General features: G+C 40.9%; 1 protein-coding gene across 6 annotated transcripts in view; it reads right to left on the bottom strand.

The window, feature by feature from the left end:
• Positions 1-16,840, bottom strand: part of kazna (kazrin, periplakin interacting protein a) — a 194,222-nt gene that overhangs the window by 154,545 nt on the left and 22,837 nt on the right. For 3 of the 6 annotated variants that reach the window (XM_080900002.1, XM_080900004.1, XM_080900003.1), the window contains exon 3: positions 13,727-13,884. In XM_080900002.1, coding sequence (XP_080756128.1) covers positions 13,727-13,884 — 158 coding nt within the window. Of the gene's footprint in view, positions 1-13,726; positions 13,885-16,840 lie in introns of those variants that run through there. The other 3 variants (XM_080900005.1, XM_080900001.1, XM_080900008.1) reach the window with 2 other exon arrangements.

The raw sequence follows: 16,840 nt of genomic DNA, 5'->3' as shown, positions 1-16,840 counted from the left end.
CCAAAAGTTAGTTTATTGTAGTTTTGCAGAGACTGTGATAAAACTCGCTGCTCCTGTTAATGCACTTGAACCTTAGTTTTCAACAGCTGCATCTGGCCTAAAAACTGTCCGAGAGCAGCTCCAAATATCAGCCTCTAAAAATGGTAATAAGGGTCTATCTAGAACATTCGGGTCAATTAAGTGTACCATGTTTAACATGATACTTTGCAGACACAAGGGAAACAAGCACAATGTATTTGTTATGAGCCACCTCTTTCATAAAAGATTTCAAGCTTTATGACCTAAAATACCACCTTGATATGAGATGTTGTTACCAGGGATACTATGCTGCTATTCCCAGCACAAAAGCACAAAGACAAGGAAAAGGTTGGAACAATCACACCTACATATGAAGCAATTCACCTGTTGCAGGTTACGTAAAGGGGCACAACTTTTGTTCCTTATGAAGAGGCATGATTATAAAAACAACTGATCTAAATTTGGCCGATCTTCTGTACAAGGTTGTTTGCACCTCTGGACTTCTTCCAGCAAATGTCCCACTCAGGCTATATTAAAATCTAAGGTTCAGGGACCCAAATCCAAATGTAAGCAAGCAAACATGACCCTCATAAAGGAGTACTCTGGAAAGCCCTTCACCAATTGACCTTCATACAGGGCCTCATACAGCAGATTTCCATTGGCCAGATTTGACTCTGGATTAACCACAAAGACAAGGAAAGACACAATGACGAGTGAATACCTGAAAGGGTCCACATACCTGCTAGACAGAGTGTATTGCATTAGCTGGCTGCCTTCAGAATGTCTGTCTTCCGTTCATTTATCAATACCTTTGATCCCCAAAGGAACCTGTATTTATAATTGGAATATTTCATAAAGGATCATGAACCATTCAGTGGGAGCTTATATATGGATGCCTCTTAAAGACTTTAACCAAGTCTTTACCATTAAAGGAGTACTTCTAAGTAGCAACACAATCTTTTTCCCACAGAAAACGCAAATGCATATTCTCTAATTAGCATGCAATTCAATTTTATATTCTGCCAAATTACAACAACACTCACCTAAAGGGTTTTTATGTTGTAAGACTTTACAATTAAACAGAAGAAAGCCAAACAACCAGACAACCCCCTATGAGCCAGTACTTGGCGACAGCGGGAAGGAAAAACTCCCTTTTAACAAAATGAAACCTCTGACAGAGCCAGGCTCAGGGAGGGGCAGCCATCTGGAAGGCTCCCAGAAGCCTAGGCATACTGCAGCATAACTAAAGTCAGATTCAGATAATTTGTAACCATTTGTTTTATAAAAACTCTTTCACATTTTGAGGTAAAAGGAATTGATGTCTTTAAAAGTAATTGTAATTAATAATTGAATTAATAGTAAGGCTTCTATGAGCAGTCTTGAATAGGTCTAATAGACACAATGTAAGAAAACCTTTAAAACCTGCCCACTCTGCCCAACTCAGGGGCTCCTCCAGAATTTTTTCACAGGAGTGGCCATATGGGGCCATATGCTATTAATTGATATCACTAAAAATAGGTACATAAGAAAACCAAAGACAATAAGTATTAGAGCATGTAAAGTGTGAACTGTTGCCTGTCTCTCTGTTGGCTCTGAGATGTACCCCACCCCCACCCCCCACCCCGGCCTCACCAGAAACATCACTACAACTTAAACCAACTACCATGCGAGTACTTAGACTAATCACCTGGTGAAAATCTTGTGTTAATTCTCCCTTTTTAACACAATAATTCACTCTAATATTATGCTTCTGTTCTGATCAGCTCCTCCATATCCCCACTTCCTGTTTTATTGTGTTGTTGTTTTTGTTTGTCTTTGGTCTGTTCCAGGTTCAGCTGCCTCAATTGTTCATTCCTTGGTTTCTGATTTGTATATATGATTGTTATCTTGCTTTTGTTTTTAACTTTTTTCTGAATTAAGCTCTAGAATATCTCCTTGACTGCACACCGAAAAAAGATTCTTATATATTGTTGTAAATGTTAAATGGACTGGTACTTAGAGCTTTCGTCCTTCTCAGTTGAGAACTCAAAGTGCTTTCAGCTGCAAGTCTTATTCACACTATCACACACACATTCATACAGCCCTTTTGTCTATGACTAACCGCACAGACACACACACAAACACCGATGAAGCATTGGGGTTCGGTATCTTGCCCAAGGATACTTTGGCGTTCAAAGTGGTGGAGTCAGGAATCAATCCACCTACCTTCCAACTGGTAAATGACCCAATCAGAAGGTCTGAGGCACAGCTGCCACAGCAATCTTATCTTAGTGTCTCTGTTGACAAAGAGTTAAGTTACTGTTTATAATAATCCTTCACAGTTCATTTTTAGAATAAATTCTCTCTATCCAGAGACATTGGATAGAGAGAAATCTGCATTGACGGTATGACTCTATGAGATCAGTTCAGGGTGAAAAAGCCTGAAAAAGCCTGAAGTGAATGTTGAAAAAAAAATGGCTATGCACACTTCTGACCTGATGCAGCCTTCAAGCCTGGACAGTGACACTGACCACTACTGAATACTCTCTGAATATTTGCCAGAGCCCCAGCTCTCCTCGCCAGTGAAAAACAAAGTTGTTACAGTTTAACATTGAAGTGGATTTTTGCTCTCTGTGCAAGTTGAGGTCTGTGGTAAAAATGCAGATGCTACAGGCCAAGGGTCAGAATGGAATTTCCAGGGAGAGATCTAAAAATAGGCATCTAAAAACAGCCTTGCTAATTTTAAAATTCAAAAAAAAAAATTAATGGGTGGAGTTTTTAGAACTTTAAACATAAACAAGTGATCAATGCTTTGATGCATTTCAGCTGTGTCATGAGGGTCATGTGCTACTTCCAGTAAACAGTGTAGCTACAAGTACAGCACAGAAGTGCATCAGAGGAAGCCTGATATAGCTGTGAAACCACATTCCTAAACTGAGTGCAAAGCCTTTGATCATGAAAATGGCTGTTTCTCTAAAGTAATATGGAGGACCCTAGGAAAGGGGAATAAATGGAGCTAAAAGAGGAAGGGGACAAGAAAAAAAAAACATCTCACACAGACACATACGGTGTCTAAGGGAGATGTTCTGACAGCTGTGGTTTCTGCTTCGTGGACATCAATAGATGATTAAAATTAAGGTGAGCACTGCACCTCATCTGCATGACATCACTGAAAGAACAAGTCCTTCACAAGAAGATGTAGATAGTTATGTATATACTGCACTATAGTGGCACGCTTCAAAGGCCTGCAGGTGATCCACATATTCAAATAACCATAAATATACAAGTAAATCAAATTAACTTCATGCTTATGCCATTATACCAAAGCACACACATCTACACAAGCCAACAAAAACAAAGCTGATTTTTTTTCTCAAAACAGATTAAATCATGAACATACTATGAAAGTGCTTGTCAGACAAGCCAGGTTGCCTAGCAACCCAGATATGATTTTGCCAGTTATGCAAATATTTCCAATCAAGATTCAAAAGCACATGTAATCAAGCTGAATGAATTTCCCCTGAGCTCCATATTCCTGTCTATTAGAAAACAATTAATGTATTTTTGGGCACTTTGGCCTAACAGCATATAGTGCTCTAACACCAACACATGGACTCACAGTCAAGAAGAAATAGAAATGATCAAAGGTAATGACGAGGCTTTAATAAAAGCTAAATATTCTGAGGGATTTTGACTGCATCCTGCATGCTAAATCTGGTCATCAGCTGTAGTCGTCGTCAAGAACACATTTCATTTGTGAAAACTGAATGCCTAACAAAGGCCCTGCATCATTTTGCAGAGTTTTTGGATAGTATAGTAGCATCTCTTTAGTTACTAATAACCCCTATCAGCAAGCTCAGTCTGGTTTCCATTCAACAGTACTGAAACAGCTCTTGTTAAAATCAGCAGTGATCTGCTCCTTACGTCTGATGTTGGCCTTCTCACCATCCTCATCCTCCTTGAGTTTAGTTCTGTTTTTGTCACAGTCTCCCATCTTCTTGTGTTAAAACAACTGGCTAACACTGGAATAAAGGAAATACGTACAACTCGATTTTTCTGCAAAATCCAGAACGTCTTCCCCATCCTATCCTCACTTCCTGCCTACAGGCTATCACCACTTCGATGACAGTCAATCAGCTCAAACTCAGTGGCAATAAAAGTGAAGTTATCCTTATTAGATCGACTCGCTTTCCAAAACACGACCTTTTGTGGTCTCTATTGATCTTTGTCAGGTCCACACTGTCAAAAGTCTTGGAGTCATCTTGGACAATACTCTCTCCTTTAATGCCCACATCAGTCATGTCTCACGTTCAGCCTGCTTTCCACCTAAGTAACAATTCTGCAACCTCCACTCAGCTTCAGCTGCTATCATGGGTGCCAGAGCTTTTAGAGCATATGGAAAATATGTAGCGTGTTACAGGACTGCCCAAGCTCTTAGCTCCCCTTTTGCTGATTTAAGTGCACTTCCAAATCAATAAACTAGTCATTTTCAGCATTCGTTGTAGCGAGTTAGAAACATGCCAATATTTATTCCACGTAATGGGTCTTTAGATGTAAGGCGAGCGCAAAGATTCTCTGGGTCTCTACAGACTGCTGTGGGAGAGTGCTCACAAGTTTACCACTACAAAGATGTTCACACCACACCACAAGCAGACACACTAACAAATAAATCATTGTGGCTCATGGAGTCCAACGCTAGCTCAAATTAAAAGAGAAATTCCAGCATTTTTTTAGGCTAAATGGCTATGCTAAATTGCAATAGACCTTATTATTAAAATGTATGTAAAATAACTACAGGTATGACATCATAGAAATCACTAATGAGAATTTGGTAAATTTGGTTAAATAACTGTGAAAAAGATATGTAGCCAATGAGATGTTTTGCAGTTGAAAACGTTTTCTTACTTGTTACTCATTTATGTGCTGACGCAACAGACAAGCTAACTCGCCAATATATTGTATTTCCCCTGACAGTTCATGGCTTACACTATACTATTCAATTCAACGAGCAGTTTAAAACACTACACTGAGATGTTACCAATTGGTTTTGGACGCCTCAATGCTTCATTGTTACTGTTGTGCCGTCAGCGTGTTAAATTAGGTTTATGGAATACTGAGTTATAAGCTAATGCTACCAAGCCTGGATAGCAAGCTGACACACTAATTACTGCTATATAATGAAATAATAAAATAACACATTTTCAAGGATCAGAACTTAAGGACAAATTTCTTTTATGAAACTTTTTTTTAACTAAGCAGTAAATGTCTGTTTTAATGCTGTAAAGCTACGCAGTTGATTTTCAAACAGACATCAAACACATGACATTTCCACAAATACAAAATATACTCAAATATGGATATACAGAGACTCACACGACTCGGACAGAAAAAAAAGTGGAGGAATTTCTGCCCGCTTAGCATCCGTAAAAACCTGACATACATAACTATAACTCCAGACCTGGCAATGTATTCACATATTGAATAAATTGGCTCCATATTTTACTAAATTTATTAGTAGAACCATTCATGGTGCATCTTATTTTTTCCAATTTTATATTTTGAATCATATCTCTTATCCAATGACTGTAAGTTGGAGATTTAGTGTCTTTCCATTTAAAGAGAATTCCTCCTTACTGGCTAGGCGGATAAAAGGCAATGACATGTTGTAGGTACATTGGAGGGTTATTTATACTATCTGGGCATGGTATAACACCAAAGATGGCAGTTATGGGGGAAGGCTAGATACTACAATTAAATACGTGGGATAATGTGATAGAGAAAGATTTCCAGAAATCTACGAGCTTTGACCAAGACCATAGCATATGATATGTAGTCGCCGGAGTCTGGTTGCATCTGTTGCATGTGGGGTTAATATTTGGATATATTCTGGCAAGTATAGCTTTTGAATAATGTAGATGGTGTACAACTTTAAACTGTATTAGCACATGATGTGTGCAGATGGATGATGTATTCTCCCGCATTCTTACACTATTTAGAGTTGCTGGTTTTTCAAATGTTAAGTTAGTTTTAGGTTTATATCATCCATTCAACCATCCGTCCTTTTTTTTAACCTCTAAGTAAATTCAGGGCTATGGACTGGACTCAAGAGGCAGAGTACACAGTTTTATGCAGAGCCAAGCGAGAAAGACAGACGATCATTCATGCAGAGCGAAAGACAGGCAATCATTCATGCTCACATTCACACTTACAGCCAACTGAGAATCAAGAATTAACCGAGCATGCCCGTCTATGAACTGTGGGAGGAAGCCAGAGTACCTAGAGATAACTCACACAGGAAAATGTCAAATTGGAAAGATCACCTTTTCATGATTTGAAATGATTTTTTTTTTTTAAATTACAGCATGATCATGAAGCTCTGCTCTCTCAATACAAGCTGCCATGGATATATCCATTTCCAACACTGTTGGCAAAGCAAACCCCTTTAAAAAGAGCTCATCAGGCTGCCATCCCCAGGTGGAATGAGCTCTCACACCCTGGGTCAAAGTGAGGCCCTTGTTGCTGTATGCAAGTGTGACAGCTTCTATAGTCCAGTGGGACAGCCTCTGTTTTTACAATGCTCTACCTTTGCCTGGATTAGCAAATTGAACAAGCAACAGCTCAGTAGCTCAAACTCCATTGAGCTATAACCTGCAGGAATGACCTTGGGAAAATATGCGGCATTTGGGCGCAATACAACCCTGAGGTCATCAGGAGAGAACTGTATGCAAGAAGGATGCACAGACGGAGCATCCACGGACCCAACTAACCATGGGTTTTAGCCAGAGAACCCCTTTCAAAAAAACATGGCAAGGTTATGTGCACCTGGTGTAACCACGTCAATGCCAATATGATAAGCAGATATCGCTGCTAAATAAAGGCCTTCCAGCAGCTCCTGCAGCAACGTCAAAACATCCACAATAGAGCAGTGGAATGGGGGAATGTGCCTGTCCTGGCACCATTCCTCAAAGGCTTGCCATTTGCCATTTGTAAGCATATAAGCCTCTAGTGGATGAGGCCCAAACACTCTGGATTGTTGCTACCACGCTTGGGGGCAGACCGTTAGCCATCAAATTTGACCTTTCAGCAGGTAAGCACAAAGGCAGCACAAATCCAGGCGTGGATGAATCACTTCTACTCCTGCCTGAGAGAGGAGGTCCCTGCGGAGAAGAAGCTGCCAAGCTTTGCTGCCAACAGACTGATTATCTCCACATACCACAACTTTGTTGGCCACCAAGGGGTCACTAGAACAAGAGAGAAAGGCTGCTGGGGTACTCTCTCTAAAACTGGAGCTATAATTTCCACTTGGAAACAAGAGAACGTCTTGTCATTGGTGCGCTACACATCCATGTCCATGGCTGCATCGTTGTCAGTTATGGAGAAGAACAGGAGGCAGGAGGCAAAAAGATCTACTTTGCCTTGCCAAACAGATCCCATATCTGGGCCACTATCAAAGGGTGCATCCTCCATTCCCATACCAGGAGACCCCTACAGAGAAGAAATGGCCGCAGGTTCTGATGGCCTGGAATATGGGTGGGAGCACGTCATTCCCTGCCTGTTTATGTAAGTGACCACTGTTGAATTGTCCGTCCTGACTAGGACATGCTGGTCCCTCAGAACTGGACAAAAATGGTTGAGAGATAAGAAAACTGCTAGCAGCTCTTAGTGATTGATGTGCAGCTCCCGCTGTGCTGTGGTCCAGATCCCTCTCACTGATCCACCATTGCACAGAGCTCCCTGCCCATTTAGGGAAGGATCTTTGGATACCACCTTTTGAAACAACAGCCTCGCAATCCAAGAGCCCTTGTGCAGCAACCTCTGGAGGAGGCAATGCACAAAGGCGGTGAGATCGCTGCCAGTCTGTGCTCCGACAAATGTGCGCGGCTGGAAAGCGAGCAGATCTGCTGACTCGGGGTTAGTGAGCTCTTTTGAAAGTTTACAGAGAAACCCAGTGCCTGAATGTGTGACAGAACCAATGACAGCTGTGTCGCCACCGGCTCTCTGGAGCAAACTACGAGAGCCTATGACTTTTAATTCACCTGTACTCTCTCAACCTGTGGGCTCTGAATGCTGAGAGCTGCAGAATGCTTCTGTAGAAAGTGTGGCCCTTTCACAGCTACCTGTGAACTAGACTGATCTGTTTCTTCAGCTGCTTACAATCTGGGTGATGAGGAGCTCACTCCTTCTTTTAATGCATCCTGTACATATAAATTGGACTTGGCTGCACTGCTTAGAATGAACACTGAACTCTTTCTATGTAACACTTTATCAAATAGCTTACTGACACTTTAAAACTCCTAAACTGACTTCTTTTCAGTCTAAATTCTTGGATTAGACATGTCATTTAGCATGTAAATTATTGCATCCTTGAAACTTTAACCCCTTACTTTAAATTTCTTTCATGCATTATACACAGTCCAGATATCGATAACAATCGGCATAAAGTACAATCATATACCGTGGTCTTTTTGTCATACTGTTTTACAACAAATGATCAACTGCGATTACTACACTGATTATGAGAGGCCAAGCATCAGTAAAGGACCAAGTTTTCTACGTCTGTATTTCTTACTGACTCATGACAATTTCCATACCATTACTGTTTCACTCTACCAGATAGCTCTTTTCTCTGCAGGCAACATTCAGAACTGTATTTCTATAATGAAATGGTTTTCAATTTATTCCTTACAAGATAAGCCGTCATTTTCAATCTGCTCAACATACAAGTCCACCGGCTAGAGGAGTAATATCATGCATCTCACACTGACAATTCAATTTTTTTGCCCCCCCTCCGCCAGAAAGCTGATTGCAAGTTCGAGATAAAGAGTAAAAGATGCGATTTTTATGTATTCCTTCTGGATCCTATCTGCTCAGTGAATGAGATATCCCTGGACATTTCATTGAGTGCTGTCCCCTAGACCGCAGCAGCATGACAAAAATGACAAGGGTTTGACCTTGTCTGCATAAGCACTATCCCTATGAATAATGTTCCGAGAACAGGCAAATTAGCACTTTGAAGAAAGGTAAACAGAAACAGGAATAAACCTTTCAAAAATGTGAAAATGACAGAGAGTACAAAAACATGACCTCAAGTTTACGCCTGCTGCCTTTGATGTGATAGAATCATTGTCAAACTTAAAGAAACCAGTGAGGCTGTGAACTTGAGTGAGCTAATTCTAGCGATTTGAAAATATTGCTAGATGTTTTGACAGCAGGGCGAAGCCGTGGAAACACTCGGGCTCGTTCCAGCATTAGATGCAGACAAAACTCCCTTTGAACCAAATTAACCAATTTCCATTCTCATTTGTCACACTCTGGGACTGAGCCGGGCCACAATAAGGCATCACCATAGCAGCGCGCAGCAGTTTATCTGGCTGGCCTTCATTGGAGCAAGGCCTATTAGACGAGGCCTGGTGGAGTCAGAGGACGGGTTGAGAGGGCAGATGGGACTAAGGTGATGTATTATGCATGGGTAAAAACCATGCATTTGCAGGCCAGCTGAGGCCCCAGTCGGAAAGGGACAGACTGACCCAGCCAGACCCATCAAACATTTGTTCGCTCCGCGGCACCTCCCCCAGTCCTCTGAGACTGAGGGCAGCCTGCTCTCTTGCATGACCCTGGGCATAAGTCCAGCACTATTGGTTAATATATGTGGAAGTCAGTCATTTCTGTTGAAATATTAATTTGGACACTTCCAGAACTGACATTTAATCAAATACAATAGACTTGGATTTGAAGTCTGCACTATTATCTTAGCAAATGCCCTAATTACAGTACTAATATATTTTAGGGGGGCAATTAAACAAAATGTAAACCCGCTAATTGGTCTATTATGTATTTATAGAAGTTATACAGAAAATATATTAAACTGTAGAAAGTCATTTCTTATTTCTAGATTGATAAGACAAGGTTAGAAGAGAATATGAGGGGTTTTTGTAATTATACTATCTGATGTGTTGACGAGCTTCTCACTTATTTGGGCAGTTTACTGTGACAGCAAGCTCTTTTGACACAATACATACACTGCAACTTTAATTCAAAATTACCTTCTAAAGAGCAAGCAGCATTTATGGATTTAAACAGCACTGTAACCATGTCATTGAGAAATAAAGCCTTGTACACTTTACAGCCGTACAAAATTGATTCTCTCAGAACAGGCAATGCTAGCTTTATTGATCTGCTCTGTGCTCAATACATATTACAAAAGGCTCACAATTACCGGCTTTCTGCGGAAATTTCATTTCAGGAAATATCGATCCGATATGTTTGTGCATTCATTGTTTTTAAGCTTGAAAATTTTAAGGCTTGTCAAAAACGATGGCTTTGCTTTGCTTTCTCTCTGCCGACAGACGTGTCTGCGGCTCTCCGCTGATGATTAGAGCACAGAGGAGGTTGAAGAGGGCCAGATGTATCAGCGTCTCTGTTCAGTCGCTGCCAAAGTCACCTTTACTGGCCTCTAAACTTTGTCCATACCCCTACCCCACGTCGCACACCCACTCCCCAGTGCCCAAACTGTACGTTTCCTCCCTCTCTTCAATCCCTGCCACTGATGAATGACAGCTCACTTAATGTAGTCACAGCTGAGTACAGCACAGGGAAGGAGACTTAGAAGGAGGATCGCTGGCAAAAGCTCAGCAGCCAATCTCCTCCCAGCTTGACTGCAGGATACACAGCAGATGGGCCTTTGGTGTAAAAAGGATGGATCCACATGAAGCAGCTCTACAGTGAGCAGTTTGTTGCAGGACAAGAGTAATGACCATAGTCTAATGGTATGTCATAATACTTTAAATAAAAGACATAAAAGGTGATTTAACAAAGAAAGGGTTTTTGTTAGGGGTTTTTTTGTTTTTCCCAAGTGGTCAACTACTACATTACATAAGTGAATTTTAGGGGTTCGGACCACCAGCCAGGCAGAAGGTGGAAGGAAAACCTAAACTGTAAATAAATAAATATGGTCCAACTACAGTTAAGATGTAACAAATGAATATACCCGTATAATGACACAGTATTCAATGGTAATACGCACAAATGACTGATCCCTGCTCATCAAAGCTTTGCCGTGCGCTCCAACGTCCATCGCGCCTGGCTGCTTTGCACCACAGCTTCACCACCACCGCTTTTATCTGTCAGTCTGGTCAGTGAGCAGTGATTGACCCTCACCTGTCATAATGCCAGAACTACGTTGACCATAAAGGCTTCCCTCTGTGAAGTTTGAAATTTGTGAACACATATGGACCTCTGTAAAAACTGACAGTTGAGTGAAAGTGAATTTTTAATCATGCGCTTCCAATTTTGACTTAACACGCCGATAGCAGAGCCCTTTTTTCTGTCTGTAGTTGGCTAAATAAATTCTGACCACGAGAGAGAAGAAAGGAGACCGTCTCTTTTGAACTTCTATCCGGTCGCTGATTTCTTTGATCAGGGCTCATAAATACTACTTTAACTAGAAATCACTACGATGCTGCAGGACTGCAGATGAAGTAATTACTTTATAATCACATCTTCCTTTAAGAAACTGAACAAAAACACACGTTAATGTCAGCAGCAGTCATCTGCAGACCTATTTACATTAATTTTACATTACAAAACCTGCCACAGCATAACTGATGAACACCAGACTTGTATGGATTGGGGGTGAATAGGTCGTTCTTGAATAGGTTTCTATTTGTTCCCTACTCATTTGGTTCTGTCTAGTAATCCACGCTAACTCTAGCACACCTATTGTGATCTTAATTAAAATAGGTTGTGTTAATTTATTTATGATTATTTTGGACAAAAAATTTGAATAACAGATAAACATGGACGTTTTAAATTCATGTGATACCAAATAAAACTTTCTATATTCTCAGTATTACGACATTGGCTACCTAATCCTGCGTAGAAAGTGTTGTTCTGAAGAAACAAGAGTGGACACCAATCTATCAACATCTGTTTTGTGATATATTACCTAACGAAAATGATCAAAAATAAAAGAGCAGGGAACACATTAACAAGACAGAGTCTACCTTGTTGAAAGATAGATGGATGCTGATGAGATGATAGATGAAGTGAAGAAGCTACAAAAAAAGAGTTCAATGTCAGCAGTCAATCAGTAGTCTGCACGTGGCTCCTGTCCTTTTTTGTTTCTTAGCCTCAGCGAAAAAGACACTGAGAGTATGGAGTATAGATTGTTTGAATGTGTGTGGTAAGCACAGGTATTTAACCGTTTTAATTCATGACTCACAAACAAACAAATAAAAAGAAGAAGAAGAAGAAGAAGAAAGCCAAATAGAGAAGCAACCATTAAGTGATTAAGTTTAAAAAAAAAAACGTCATTGCAGAACACAGCTCATGACCATTTTTGTTCGACAACATCTGTTAGGCTGGAGCTTAATTTAAATTTGTGTGATGGGAATACAAATGACACTGTAGCAAATTAACACAATGAGCATATGCGTATTAGATCGCAAACAGCTCAATCACACATTGCCAATTCAGTTGGGTGTATCCTCCCTCCCCTAATTGGAGCTCTTAGGAATCCAGCATCTCATCTCCTCCTCTTCCCTAACAAAGGTTATGTGAAATTATCAGCCAGCACAAGAGCAGAACAAGAGGATAAGGCTGAGGGACGGGAAATACATGCAAGACTGCAGATGTCTTCATCTTCACAATTTCAGTGACGCTAGCTGGCCACATATATCAGTCTCCAGGCATTCTTGCAGCTATTTTCTTAGATGACTGACGCCCAAGAAAATTCATTTGAGGACAGGAAGGAAAGGAATGTGCGACGTATTTCTGGTGAGAAGAGAAAATCGAATATTGCAATATTTTGTACAACCATGACGCATTCAGTAGATCTGTTTCTGCGCTGCAAGTATTTGAGTAGAAATCGACTCGGATGCAGGAAATGTAACCTTGTTGTTTCACCCCTATTACACACAGTCAATATTTTCATTTCATCTGAGGCCCCTTTGCCAGAGAAGCTCAGGAACAGCTTCCCGTGTCTTTGCAAACAATCTGCACTGGTGCAAAATGAAGCATGACATGTACTTCCAGATACAAGTCTCCCCAGCCTGAGCACTAACTAGCTATTTCTCTGTTGTCATTTTGTAAAATCCAAGCTTCTTTTCACCAGATTATCCGGCACCTTTGTAAAGTGGATTGTCTCTTATTAATCCTAGAAACAACACAGGATAAAGCTTTTTTTTTCCCAGTTAAAAATGGCACAAACTAATTTTATAACTGTCAGAACTGAGGTTACATTTTTTAAATAGATTTTTTTTTCAGGAAGACCAAAAGCACTCAGTTCGTGGCGAATTTTTAAAAATCAATTATCTAAATTGCAGTTGGCAATTATCATCCAGTGAGACAGCTTGGTCGGCTGCAGTCCTCCATTTCGAGGGTTTTAAGGATTAATATCAAGGTAACTTCAGAACTTGTGTCATGATCACACTGTGAAAAAGGCTTATCAAGAGACACTCAAAACATGTGGTGCTAAGAGGGGGTGACACTGACTTAAACCAGGATGTGTTGCAGTACTAGAGCACTTTGTGCATCAAAGTTTGCCAAAAAGAAACGATTACATTCATCGGCATCACGTTCTTTGAGCATTTCACCCTGGGGCGGGACCGGGCATTAACACCAACCCCGCTTTGCTTGGTCTCATACTTGCGACTCTACTAACAGTTTCATGAGTCGCGAGTCTTTCTCTGCCTTCTTTTAAGCTAAAAAATGTGCTTTTTTTTCTGTGTACCTGAGCATCCACGAGGAGGTGCCTCATGAGGGTCATGGACTTCTGCAGCGTCTCCTTCTCAGGAGGGGGAAAGGCATGCTCCTCCTGTTCTACGGACTTGGGTCCAGTCACCATGAAGTTTGCAATCTGGTCATTCAAGCTGTTCAGAGACTGCACAGCTAGAGGGAGACACAAAAATAAAAATTTAAAAAAATCATCTTTAATAAACAGTAAAGATGCAAGCTTGTCTTTTTTCAGTCTGTTTCAGTTGGTGAGTAAGAATATTAGTTATTATTGTGGTGGATTTAACATAAACTGAGCCCAGGCATGCTTAAATTGATCATAAAGTCATTTCCATACTAGGTCACCACTCATTTCTTCTTCTATTGTGCATGGATTACTGAGCAGGAACAACAAAGATAACTCAGTGGGAGAGCGCGCTTTCCTACTGTCACACTGTCACTGACTTTCTCCGTCAACGCCCTCTCTTGTCCAGAATGTTCCATGTCGGCCTGAAAGCCATCCTGTTTTTGTTTCCCTGTTCTTGCCCTTGTGTGTCCCTGGCAAACCTCTCCTTCCAGGTTTCCTCTCCCACATTAAAAACTCGCCTTCCCTACTGTACATCCGCATTCTCTCAGACGCACACACACAGACACACACACTTCCTCAGCACTCTTCCCATTTACCATTAACCGACCCTGGGTCCGCGAAAGGTCGTCGCAAATATTTCCGAGTCCACCCACATGGTGGAAATGTTGGATAATTTACAAGAGGCAAAAAAGAAGCAGGTTTGGTGCTTTTTTAGCATAAGTGTGGTCTGTATTTTGTCAAAGGCTATTACACCGACCCCCTAATGCCTCACTATCCATCTAAAACCTCACACTTCCAACTCTGGCAGTTAAAGAGAGACAGAGGTGAAGCGATCAAGGATTGACCTTGTGTCCATCCGACCTTCTGTTATCTTAAACAAGCACGGATCCACTCAATCTCACCTGTTTTGCTTTAAACGTGCACTGGCACATTTCCTACAAATAAAGAAACCCAACCTGCTGAATCTAGAGGAGCTTGATGATTTTAGGGCAAGTATCTGGATAGGGTCTTTTCAGGATGCAAATAAAAAAGCCTCTTTTAGACACAAAAGCCCACGCAAGGAAAGAGAGAGAGAACGTAGATTAAAGTGTTACATAACAAAAAAAAAAAAGAAATCTTTCACAGTGGCTGACATTTTCAAGCAAACACGCATTGAGTAGGAAATTTGACAAGTCGGCGCTGAAGGCGGCGGAGATAAGAAGGCAACAAGGGGGTTGAGGAGGAAGACTGTGTGCCCTCGAGGTGAGAGTCAAGAAGACATCAGAATAATGAATACAAGAGTAGGGTGCTTGTCGCCCGAGTTCACAGACACTCTAGCCAGTTCGGCGCTCTAAACACTCTCTTTACACGTAAACAGACAGACTGCAGTAAGCTTGAAAGTTTTTCCTTTACCCTTTTCAGCTTATATCTAATTGGGGTTGATTCAAATATAAAATGCTCCATTTCTTCCTCGCGCTAATTTCTGCATATTTGCACTCAAGTGGAAACCACACAGAGTCACAGTGTTTATGAAGCTGGTTTGCCCCTTCGGCAAGGATGTTAGTTCAGTTGCTTCCTCTTAGTGCCCTCTACTGGCTAAGTACTGGACATGCAAGTGAAAAAATAATTAAAGAAAAGCAGCTAAGAAAGGTGGATAAACCAATAAGACAAAGTGCTTTACGTGATTTTATTTTTCGTGTTATTGTTATATGTGCACTCCATTTTCCCACTGATCATGCTCTGTATACTAGATTCCATGATTCATTTTTTCCAGGTGTTTCTGGTTTGGCCCGATGAGCAGGAAACTGTCTTTCCTTGTCTCTTCCTCCTTCTGCCCCAACAGCAGCTTATGATTGTATTGTTTAGAGTTATGTTTTGTTTCTGTTTGATTCTGATGGACCCAGTACTTTTGGCAGCTTAGTTTTTGTTAGGTTTACTGTTAATATTTGTTTAAATTAGACGAAGGATACCAGACTGGGGAAGAAAAGTGATTGAAGTGATGAGCTGTTTTAAGCCTTGTTACATGGCACTTTAATTTTTGTGAGAATGTGTGAACTGTAGCCTCAGCTTCCTGTTCTTAGAGTCTCAGTCAGTGTGGTCTTCTGCAGCTGTAGCCAATCTGCTTTAAGGTTCAACATGAGATGCTCTTCTGCATACCTTGGTTGTCTTGAGTGGTTGGTTGGCTCAAAGCAGTCTGGCCATTCTCCTCTGACAACAACGAGGCGCTTCCACTCAGAAAACTGCCATTTACTGGACATTTTCTCTTTTTTGGACCATTCCCTGTAAACCCTGGAGACAGATGTGTGCTAAAATCCCAGCACATAAGTAGTTTTAAAATACTCAGATCAGCCCATCTGGCACCAACTTCAGTCACTTAAATCTCTGCTCCTCTGATCGTGTTGGACGTCTTTTGTAGAGTCCCTTTCTGGGGGTTGTAAAAACCCTACATGATTAAAACTTTTTTAGACACCATAAATACGCTAAAAAAAGCACACAAAAACAACACAAGTGTTTTTTGAAGAGACAATAACGTGACTGACCAGCTGCAGAAGTGACAGGAACCAAAACATGCCAAGGAGATGCGACTGAGATTCACTTAAAGGACGCCGAGGATTCTTCGAGGTTGTGATGGAGAAAAAGATGCAAGGAAATGTGTAAAGGCATGATTCGTATAATACATAAAACGTGCTATTAGCCGTTTGCAACATTTTTTTCTAGTTCCCTTTTGTTTTATTCAGCTTCTCTTGTGTTTTGTGTGCTTTAGCAGCATTTTTACCCCTTGGCTACATAAGGCTGATGGTGTATTGTTGCCACGCTGCTGGGTGGGCGGGCAACATGGACACCAAAGTTTGTCAATGCAATAACTCAAGAACGAAGCAAAATACGAGTTAAAATTTGCTACTATAGGTGTATCTACTGGAAGTGTTTCAATCTCAGTGAATTCAAGCACAAAGTCAAGGTCAGAGGTCAAGTTTTCTGAAAATCTTATAAATGTGATAAATTGATAAGGAAATCACCTAGGATTTGAAATTGATATCAGAGTGTATGTACTAGGAGGCTGAGGGG

The sequence above is a fragment of the Rhamphochromis sp. 'chilingali' genome (genome assembly GCF_963969265.1).
Source record: "Rhamphochromis sp. 'chilingali' genome assembly, chromosome: 12".
Classification (NCBI taxonomy): Eukaryota; Metazoa; Chordata; class Actinopteri; order Cichliformes; family Cichlidae; genus Rhamphochromis; species Rhamphochromis sp. 'chilingali'.
This window is presented reverse-complemented; position numbering and strand designations above follow the sequence as displayed.